The 11799-nt window shown below is 41.6% G+C and overlaps 1 protein-coding gene across 1 annotated transcript in view; it reads right to left on the bottom strand.

The window, feature by feature from the left end:
- The window catches only part of ATP6AP2 (ATPase H+ transporting accessory protein 2), a 30722-nt gene extending 20598 nt beyond the window's left edge, over positions 1-10124 (bottom strand). The window contains exon 1 of the mRNA XM_001378311.5: positions 8902-10124. Coding sequence (XP_001378348.3) covers positions 8902-8938 — 37 coding nt within the window. The 5' untranslated portion in view covers positions 8939-10124. The remainder of the gene's footprint in view (positions 1-8901) is intronic.
- Between the last annotated feature and the right edge of the window lie 1675 nt (positions 10125-11799).

Genomic DNA, 11799 nt, shown 5'->3' on the forward strand with positions numbered 1-11799 from the left:
ACTAAGTAGTAAGGGCAAGAGATCACTGATAAAAAGTATTTGATACTTACCAAACATAGTTAAAGAATGACAGAATAGATATATGTGATTTGAGGGACTTGTCTACTCATCTATCACTTCAGTGTTATTATAAGCGTCACAGTATCTCATCTTAGCTACGCACATATATCCAGATAGCTTTTAATCCTACAAAATTTTGACCATACTTAATAAGATATGAGATGAATAGTATAAAAATCAATACTTATGACAGTTTTAGAAACAGGACACATTTTCCATTTTTTATTTAAAAATTATCTTCAGATAGATTTCTTCTAGGCTTAGTCTAATTTCTTTTAATCAATTCTACCTGATTTGTTGGTAATCATGATTTACCTACAGATATGCATTGTAGGTGCAACCATACAAGGACTACTTTGTTCAACTTGGTATTAAGTGGAAGAAAAAAGTGTATCACCCATATCAACTACTGTCCACTGAGATCACTCATCAGTACATCTGAGGTACCCCAAAACAGACAATAAACTTGGCTCAAGGCTGAATAGACAAAATTAGGAAGCAAATAAGCTAGATGATAATGATAGTGATAATCATAATAATAGCTAATATTTATAAACACTTACTATGTGCCAGGCACTGTGCCAAGTTCTTTACATTTATAGAAGTTATACAACACTTTCAAAGATACCTAGCTGCTCCCAACCTCCCCTTTTTTTGTATAGATAGATTCCCAATGATGCTATCTATATATAGATGGTTATAATTCATGAAATATCCTGAAGTCAAAAGAATCAGAAATACAGGTTACTTAAAAAACAATGAAAAAGATGTCCAAATGAGACATTTCACACTACCTACTATTACTTGTTCCTAAGGAAATGGTATAAATGACGTAACCCCAGGTTGCCTCAGTTTCCTTAACTACTATAAAAGGGGGTAATAATAATAGCACCTACCTCTCAAGGGTATTTTAAAGGTTAAATAAGATGTATAGGTAATATATGTAAATACATAATTACATAATATATATAAAATAGTAAGAACATATCAGAAGAAACTCCAATTACCACTTTGTTCTACAGAGTTAATCTTTATGCTTCACTCAGTTTCTTCCAAAAGAAGACTTTCTTGAACTATTAACTCAATAAACTTATATCTGGGATTTGAAGCTAAGCATTGAAATATTATGCATATCATTACATGTTTATAACAAAAATTTCGCTTTCCCAATTTCCAACTAGATTGGAAAATACAGGGTACAATATATCAGGAGAAAGCAGTATCCGTCAAGCTGTACTGGTCAGTTAATTTATTGAATGAAATTAGTTTTATTTTTTGGTAAACATGGTAAGCAATTTCTCCAACAATCATTTCAAGACAACCTATAGTAAAAATTCTTAACAAAGAAGTACTCTTCTAAAGCAAATACAGACATTTAGAATCTTATAAATCATCTAGTCCTGTATTTAACAGATTAAAAAAAAAAAATAAACCCAGACCAAAGTGGCTAAGTTATTTGTCTGAGGGTGCACAGGTAAGTAAGAGAGCCAGGATTCAAATGTCTTGTGGTGCTGAAAACAAACGATGACTCTATGGATAAAAATATTAATTTTGGTTCTAAATATCTGCCATCTGTTGAAGTATACCTTCCCTATCCACCACACCCTCCTCCCAACTAATTGTATTTGACTAAATTTCAAAGTGAGATGGAACCTCAGAGGTCATACCTATTTCAAATCCCTATCTTGAACATCTCCCAAAAGTTGTCATTTGGTCTTTGCCTGATGATTGCTAATGAGGGGAAATATACTATTTCTCAAGAGGAACTGATTTTATTTTTGGATTGCTCTAATTCTTAGGAATTTGCTCCTGCTATCAAGCCTTCTCTTTATAGAGAAAACTATATACTAATTGCTCCCAATTTTGCTTTCTGGGGCCAAGTAGAACAAGCCTACTTCCTTTGAAAGGTTACCTTCTTTTAAATATCCAAAGACAATTAGTATGTCCTCCTCAAGTCTTCTCATCTCTAGGCTAAACACCTCTTATTCCTTCAACAGATCTCCATGTAACCTGAACATGAGGCCCTCCAACAATCTAGCTGCTATATTCTGGATGCTCCCTAGCTTAACACCTTTCCCAAAAACTTGGCACCCCAAACCATACTATTACCTCCCTAGACCTGGCCAATATCTCTCTTATGCTGCTTAAGCCTCCAATTGGCCTTCTTGGTTGCCAAAGCACACTACAAACTAAGCTTGCAATCCATTAAAACCACAAAATATTGTCTTCCAGTAAACAGCATACTGTCTAACCATGTCTCCTCCCCATCTTGTACTTGGAAAATTGATTTTCTGAACAACTGTTATTAGGCTTTACATTTGTTTCAATTAAATTTTATCTTCCTCACTTTGACCAATTTGTTCTAGATTGCTATGATAATTATGAATCCATGTTATTATCCAGTATTAGCAATATTTTTTAGAGCTTTGTGTAATTTGCAAATATAAAAAGCATGCTATTTGTGCTTTCATCTTCCAAGTCACTGATAAAAATGTTAATTACCACAACACTTAGGACATCTAGCAAGCCTTTCAATCAATACTAAACCTACCTATATACCTGCCTAGCTCATATCTTTCCATAAAAATAACATGAGATAATAAAAAGTTGAGGATAGAACCAAGATGTCAGATAGCGGGAAGCAGTGCCAATTGTCTCCCACTTCCCGACCCCTCCAAAGATATCCAGAAAACACACAAAAGTGAATCCTGATGGGGAAATCCAAGAATAAGTCATAGTAATTTTTCTATCCAGGTTGGCATAGAGAGAGAGAAAGAAATCTTTAGACTCTAGGGATGGGGTCTGGTGTGGAGCCCATCTGTCATCAGAGGCTGAGTTGGGCCAAGAAAGGGTGTTGGGACCTATGTTGGGAACTATTTTGGAAACAGTTGTGACCTGGCAGCAATTCTGTCTACTACCCGGTTTTAGGGCAGACTGACCCAGGGACCAGTGGACTCTTTCCATTTCCCTTCTCAGGCCTTAAACTAAGAGAGAAACAAGTTCAGAAGCAAGCAGCAATGTGGCTCAGAGTTCAGGAACACAATAGAGTATCAATTTCAGCTTCTAGCCCAGTTGGAAGCCTGTAGAAGAATAACCAGGGCAGATATCCTGGGCCAAAGGAGAACCTGTACTTCTATAATTCTGAGCCAGTAAGCTTCCCAGCTGGCTGACGATGACCAAGTCCATTAACACTAACATTAACATTAAATAAGTCTGCAGTGGCTCAGACCCAAATCCAGGTGAAAAACTTAGACCGAGAAGGCTGTAATTAGATTTTGCCCTGGATCAGATCATTTGGGGAACCCTGAAAGTGTTCAGGTCCCTAGTCTGAGATGGCTCTGAAATTCTGGGATAACACAACACTGCATACCCTCAAGAAAGCAACAATTGGACTGCCCAGATTTTCCCTCTAGAAATACACAGAAACCAAGTACATTAATAACAGGCTGGAAGAATGACCACAACAAGCTTTTATAGTGACGAGTATATCCAAGACACAAACCTAAAAGAATGTCTATAAGGAAAGCTTTAAAGAAAAAAGACAGTGTGGGAACAAAAAAATAACACCAGATAATATTTGTAAAGTACTTCACACAGAGCTGAGCACATAACAGGTACTTAATAAAACGCAAACCACTGGAAACCACTGAAAGTCCAGCCTGCTAAATGAAGATGTATCCTCATACAACCAATATGTCTGTCAATCAATATTTATTAAGCCTTTACTATGTGTCAACTACTGTGCTGAGCGTTGCAGATACAAAAAAAGGCATAAGAGATTTCCTCCCAAGGACCTCATAATCAAATGGAGAAGCAATAAGCAAACAGAATAAGCTATATACAGGACAAATAAGAAATAACCAAGAGACAAGGCATTAGAATTAAAGATGGTTGTGAAGGACAGCCAGCTTGAAGTTAGGAGGTAGAAGCATGGCGCAAGGCCTGAGAAAATACTTGGAACTGAGGAATGGAGGGTTTTATTCCAGGAAAAGCAAAGAGGCACTGTTAATGGATCAGGTGTGGAGTAAAGGTAAGGTAAAATAAAACTAAAAGGGTAGAAAGGACTAAGACTCTGGTTGAACATCAAACAGAATTTGTATTTGGTCCTAAATATTATAGTGAATAATGTAGTTTATTAGGGGTGGGAGGGGAGTGGGGTTGTGGGCATGGCATGGGAGGAGAATGTGGTGAGTCTGAAGCAGGCTGACTCACTAGCAGGCTACTGCAATAGTCTGGGCATGAGGTGATGATGGCCTGCACCAAAATAGGGGTAATAGAGCTGGAGAAAGGGGTGTAGCAAGAGATATTGAGAAGATGAGATCAACAGGTCTTGGCAGCAATTGAGGATGAGTCTGAGGGATTGGGAAGATGGTGTTGCCCTCTACAGCAGGGGTCCCCAAACTGCATCCCCCTAAGGCCATGTATCTGGCCCCCAACGCACTTTTGGAAGGGGCAGTAAGGAGCACTGTATGTGGTGTCGGCACTAAGTGTGGCATTGCTCACATACAGTACTACTTCTGGTGACATAATCCTTTGAGTGGGGCCTTAGAATGAGGCCCCGTGCAAAGGATTATGTGGCTGCACAATGGAAATCATCAGTATGGTGAGCAACAATCTGGGGGAGGGGATTCCACACCGTGTGGTTCCACACTGTTGCCTGGCTAGGCTTAGGGTTAGGTTTTTATAGTCCGGCCTTCCAATGGTCTGAGGGACAGTGAACTGGCCCCCCTCTGTAAAACGTTTGGGGACCCCTGCTCTACAGTAATAAGGAAAGTAGAGGCAGGGCAAAGATTTAAGGGTGGGAGGAGATAATGAGTTCATTTTTGGACAGAGAGAGTTTAAGATGTCTACTGAACATACAATTTGGGATGGCTGAAAGTCAGTTGGAAATTGGAGACTAGAAGTCAGTAAAAAGGTTGGGGTAAAATAGGTGGATTTGAGAATCATCAATGTAGAGATAATTAAATCCATGGATGCTGTTAAACTCATTAAGTGAAGTAGTATAGAGGGCAAAGAGAAGGCCCAGGGCAGAACCTGAGGGGCACCCATGGTTAGAGGGTGATCTGGAAGAGGATCCAACAAAAGAGACAAAGGAGTGATCAGGTTCCAGGAGAGGGTAGTGTCCTGAAAATTCAGAGAAGACTCGGGAGAAGGAAAGAGTGATCCAACAGAGGGCAAAGAGAATGAGGATTAAGAAAAAGCCAGAAAGGTCACCGGTTTTTCAATTAAAAGAGACCACTCTTGCCTTGGGAAGAGTCCTGTTTCCCTGAGTGAAAAAGTTGATGGAATGAGGAAAAACAACAATCTCAGACAGTCTTTAAAGAAATCGAGGCACAAAGGCAGAATCAGAACAGGATGGCAGTTACTGGAATGGTAGGATCAAAGAGGAGTTTTGAGGATAGGGCATTTTTCTCTTCTCTGTCTATCTTCTTGCTCTTTCATCAGGCCTGCTTTCTATTCACACATAGCTGACAAAGGGATTATCCTTAAACATATACCTGACCACGTTACTCTCCTGTCCAAACTCCAGCGGTTCCTTTTTGACTCTATGATTTTACCAAATTGGCCACTTGATGACTCATGACACATTTAACCCATTATCTCCATACTTTTGGGTAGACTTTTCTCTGTGCCTGAAATGCATCCCGCCCTCCCCACTTCATCTCTTAGAACCCTTCAAAGATCAGGTCATAAGCCACTTCCTATATGAGGCCTTTCCTGATTCCCCAAAATTAATCCCAACCCTTATATTTATTTTGGATGTACTTAAATGTGTACATGTTATCCCACCCCATAGATAAGCTTCTTGTTAGTTTCATTTTTGTCTTTGTATCATCAGCATCTACACCCTGTCTAGTACCTAAGTGCTTACTAAATACTTGTGACATTCTGATTAGCACTTGACATTATTCTTAAAAAAAAAAAAAAAAGCTTTTGTATTCACCCCGTTACCTTTTTTAAAATTCCATCTCTGATAGATTTTTTTTAAAAAAGCTAAGTTAATCGGGAGAGTTCCAATCTATTAAAAGTCTCTTTAGACAACATTTTTTCCTTATTAAAATCTCTTCTTCCTAAATACATTGTGACTGTGAACTGATGCAGTGAAATAAGCAGAACCAGGAGAGCACTATAATACAGTAACAGCAATATTGTGGAATGATCAACTCTGAAAGACTTGATTACTTGCAGCAATACAGTGATCCAGGACAATTCTGAGGGACTTATGACAAAGAATACTGTCCACCTCCAGAGAAGGAACTGTGGGAATCAGAATGCACATCAAAGCATACAATTTTTCATTTTAACTTATTTGTATTTTTGGTTTTATGTGAGAATTCTCTTACAAAAATGAACAATATGGAAATATGTTTTGCATGATAACCCAGCTCCACTTGCTTACCAGTTCCAGGAAGGAGGAGGAAAAGGAGGGAAGAAGACAATTTGATGTCATGAACACATTAAATACTCCATCTCAAGTAGTTTTTAAAGATTTCATTTCTCTATAATGACCAACATTTACATCTTTCCTGAAGAAACATCTCCATAACTAGATTTCAGGCACAAATCCTTCCTGTTGCTACCACAACTCCTCCTTGAATCTTATTCCAGTTCTTATGAGTTACAACATAAAATCTTGAATTTCACTAGAATTTAAATTTTAAAAATTCTTAGAAACAGAATCTTACAGTTGAAAAGGACCTTATTAATTATTAAATCTAATCTCCTATACATAGTAGGACTCCTATTATGTAGCTGACCAGTCATCTTGTCTCTACTTGGATACCTCTAGTGATAGAAGTTCACTACTTAATAAGATAGTCTGTTCCATTGTTAATGAGGGCTACAATTGCTGTAAAGTCATGTCTTTTATTTATATAAGCTGAAATCAACCTTTGTAATTGTTACCTATCATGTCCTAATTCTGATTTTTAAAGCAACACTAAACTAATCTAATCCTTCCATGTATCTGAAGATGGCAACTTTCTGATATCACTATCTCTTCTTCAGACCAAAGCATCCAGTTCTTTCTACTCTACCTAGTTAAGGTACTAAAAGAAAATAGCTGCTTGCCATTTTTCCCTCAGATAGGAAAACTGACCTTCATTAAGATATTTCTCACTAAAACATGTTCAGTCACTGGGAAAACCAGTATGATTTAATGTCAGCTGACAAGCACAAGCAAGGCAAAAGCTGGTTAAATCAGGGTCTCTGGCTGTGTGTGCTAGAGTAAACTAGTAACAAAATACTAACATATTTTCACAAAATGCATACAAAACATAATTTTAACTTAGAGAAATAACCTAAACAAAAGTCCTTGAATTACAAAAATGCTGTACTAACCATACCAGAATTAGAATAAAGAAGCATTAAAATTCCACTGGCCTGAAGATGTTTCTCTGTCATTTAAATCTAAATTTTTCTGAATAAAAGATTGACCTTTTTAAAAAAGCTGGAATTTTATTAAAAATTCAAAACACAGGGAAGTACAAGATCGCTATAACTAGTGTCAGACTGCAGTTATTTTTCCTTACCAACAGACTTGGCTGTGGGCACTAAGCCGAGACATAAGGTATTCTCTTCACTCCTAAAGACATTTTTATGTCTCGTGAAAGCCTTTACCTGCCAAACTGCACTAAAAAAGGAGATTTGCTTCATTTCACAGGACCATATTAAACTATTAACAACATAAAGCACTAGAGCTTCAATTTTAATATAAGGGGTTGAATTAAATCTACCTTCTATATATTATTTGCAGGCTGTCTTGCCAATTAGAAAGTACTCTCCTCGAGGACAAAACTGTCTTTTGTCTTCCCAAAGTTTATCCCAATGCCAATGCCAGTTACACAGTAATCGATTACCGACTGATTGACAAGCCTACTGCTAGGGAATCGCAATGACAGGTGAGGTGTAGATCTCGTTTTTCTGCCCTAACGGGCTGGGATAAAGAGCGTAGACAGGTTGGATAGACAATACTGTGGGGGTGGGGAGCGGCAGAAGGCTACAGATTGGCATTTTTTGGAAGCTGTCATATTTAACATCAGTAAGCACCTGCTTTCTTCAAGCCATTCATTCTCTGGGCAACGTCCCACCAACCTCTCTCTTCCTCCCCCAGACATGTTGCATACATCCCTCAGCCCCCGCAGAAGGAATGGCTTCCACTGCAGAATCGTCGTTGCAGTAGTCGTCGTCACCTCCTCAGGCTCGGAGCCCACGCAAAGGGATCTGGAAACGAGGCTAGGAACCTGGGTGGGGATGGGGGCGGGGGGGGATGTGAAAGCGAGGCTGGGAACAGGAGGGGGAGGGGAACGTGTATGAGATCTGAAATCGAGGCTGATGGGAGGGGCGCGTGGTAAGAGAGGTGCAGTGAGGCTGGGGAAGGGAGGGGCGAATGGAAGTCGGAGGACCCCCACGGTGGGAAGCGGCTCGGACAAGGTCACTAGGCCCAACCCCCCACCATCTTAGACACCCCTCCTCGCGCTGACAGAACTGCGGCACCACAACGCTGAGCGAGCCACTTCCCACTTCTTCCCCGGCCGAAGGATCAGTGTATTCCCCGCCCCCTCTGCTTCCTTCGACAGTCCACCCTACTCTCCACAGGTTCCTCTAATCCGTCTGCACAGTCCTCATACTCCGGCGCCTTCATCCACAAATTACTCTCCCCCTCCCCGCCCCCATCCCTTCCCCTCAGGCTCTAGCTACACACCCTTCCCCCAATTACTCGGTCCTCCTCCCCTCCCCTCCTCGCTCTCGCGCCCAGTTCCGAGGTCTGCGTGGAAGTCCAGCCGCCTGGGACGACCAGGAGCACCTTCAAGTTCCTCCCAACACTTTGGAGCTCCTTACCGGGAAGGAGCAATGCCAGAAGGGCTAGCGCAGCCATGGTCACAAGACGGCGACAGCCACAGCCAGAGCAGTCACCGCAGCAGCAGCCTCACAGCTGAAGGGGAAAAGGGAATGACGTTCTCTAGACTCCGCCCCCTCCTTTCTCTGTATTTTCTCCTCCCAGCACCGCCCCCTAACTGATTCCACCGGCACTATCTCCACCAATCAACCGTTAAAACCCGCCTTCCGGGGGAGGTGTGGCTTCCGTAGCGTTGGGAAATGAGGCGGGACCTCGACTGACTGACGGAGAAGATAAACTAATGGGAGACCAGAGCTGATTTTCTGCGGGAAACCCCGCCCCTAAACTGATCTGCAGTCACGGGGCCTGGTAGAGCCGGCCCTGGAGAAGCTGGGGTGGGTGCAAAGGATTGATTGTTTCTCGAAAGGGAAGTCTTCGTCTCTCGATTTTTTTTTGCCGCAGACCTCTACCTCTCATCCCACGTCAGCCCCGTTATGTAATTCTGCAAAGACTGCCAATCGAATTTAGCTCAGTGCAGAAGGATTTGAGCAGTCTGGGCTCTCAGTCTGCGGGATGGGGGAGGGGAAGCAGCTGAATCGAACTGGTTTAGTGCTTGGTTGGGGAGGGCGGAGGGAATTCGCCGCCTAATTTGTTTAACTATCATTTTTTAACCTAGGAGGCATTCTTGACTCCTCACTCTCACACCCTACTCTACCATATTTAATCTTTTGCCAATGCCACTCGATTTCATCTTTGTAAGCTCTCCCCAAAACACCCCCTTCTATCCTCTGATCTTGCGCCCACCCTGGTGCAGGCGCCCATCACCTCCTGTTTGGGCGATTACCGCAAGTCTCCCCCAACCCGGTCCATCCTCCACTCCGCAGTGCAAGGGATCTTTCTAAAACACTGGTCGGACTATGTCACACCCTGCCCTACCCCATCCCCCAACTGCGCCCCGCCCCGCCCCCGCTGCCTCTCCACCGAATTCCTGCAGCTTCTTATCTCCAGGACCAAACCAAATCCTCAGTTAAGAATTCAAATCCCTTTATAATCTTGCCCACTTCTTTGCAGTCTTATGTATTTACACTGCACCACTTCCTACCTCCCTATGAATTCTGCTATCCAGTTACACTAGACACCCTGCGGTTCCTTGCTCCTGTCTCCATTCTGGGCATTTTCATTGTCCCCCCTGCCTAGAATGCTTCCTCATCGAGACCTCCTTCAAGGCCCAGCTAACATCTCGGGGGGAGCCTTTTCTAATCCCGCTTAATTCTGCTGCCTTCTTTATCCTGTATGTAACGTCTTTATACCTGATTATTTGCGTGTTTCATTCCCCCACCCCCTTCCTTTAGGCTGTGAGCTTTTTCAGGGCAAGGACTGCTTCATTGTTGTTGCTTTTTTTAAACTCCGTATGGGTTAAATACGGTTAAATATGGTTCCAAGGCAGGAGATCAGAAGGGCTAGGCAACTGGGGTTAAGTGACTTGACTAGAGTCACACAGCTAAGAAACTATCTCCTGTCTCCTGGCCTGGATCCCTATTTACTGAACCACCTACTCTCACCTTTCTTTGTATCCTCAGCTTCTAGCACAGTGCCAGTCACCTGGTAGGTACTCGATAAATGTTTATTGACTGGCTATTAAACATCTACTCTATAACACTGGAGCTAGTAGATGAAAGAGATTTTTAAAAATCATATTAGGTGGGGGGCAGCCAGGTGGCTCAGTGGATTGAGAACCAGGCATGGAAATAGAAGGTCCTGGGTTCAAGTTTGACCTGGGCACTTCCTAGCTGTGTGACTCTGGGCAAGTCACCTAATCCTCAAAGCCTAACCCTTACTTCTCTTCTGCCTTGGAATCAATACCCATGTATTGATTTTAAGATGGGAGGAAAGGGTTTTTAAAAATTAATATGTCTGCAATCATAATCATAGGGGGGAAAATCAGGAAACTATAGGATTGCAAAAGAAAGTATTATAAGAAGTCCAAAGGGGAAAGTATGTACTGAAAAAGGATCAGAAAAAGATTTGTTTAGAAATGGCACATAAATGAGGCCTTAAATGAGGGGTAGGAATTTAATGGCACAATAATAAAAATAGAAAGGTAGATGGATGCTTTCCTGATCTTGAATGGAGGGTCCTTCCTGTGGGACAGGGAGCAGACTTCTTCTCAGGCAGAGGATTGCTGTTAATTGCTGTATAAATTGTACTACAGTCCAAGTCAGACTGAAAGTAAACTGACAGTGCACTTAGAATCTAGAGACAGAGCTCTCTGCTTATAAGAAATTTTGTGCAATGAAAGTAGAGTCACCTAGTTAATCGAGTTGGTGACCTTGTAAGTGAAAAACATTTTTATGATGGGAGTAGGAACCATGGGACCTCAGCCATGAACCCACTCTATGGTTTCTGACTCAGAGGTTGAATCCTTGAAACTAGAGGAAAGTAAACTCCCAAATATTAGGGAAATCCCATTGGTGGTTAGATAACCCAGATAGATCTCTTCATTGCTCCTAGGAAGAGGGCAAAGACCCCTTGAGAGAAAAAGCTATGAGAAGATCCACTCCAACAAAGAGCTGAGGGAGCTGTAAAAGTTCAAGCAAACCTAAGGAGTACCTGGAGCTCTGTGGCTCCTGAGAGTGGTTTAATGGAGCCAGAGATGAAAAACTCTGCTTGGGACTTCCATAACCTGGAGGAAGTCTCTGAGGACCTCCTTTTCAGAGAAAACTAAATCTGTTAGAGTCTCCTGAAAGGATATGATCGTTGTCCCTTCTTAGGTATCTAAGGTGTGGCTATACCTGGCCTTTTAAAGATGAAGGCTCAACAACCAGTTCTAAGTTGGGGCTCTGACAGAGAAGCAGCAAAAACTCTAAAAGAAATGGATTTGATAGGCTGGATATGTTTAG

This window comes from Monodelphis domestica, chromosome 4 (assembly GCF_027887165.1).
Source record: "Monodelphis domestica isolate mMonDom1 chromosome 4, mMonDom1.pri, whole genome shotgun sequence".
Lineage (NCBI taxonomy): Eukaryota > Metazoa > Chordata > Mammalia > Didelphimorphia > Didelphidae > Monodelphis > Monodelphis domestica.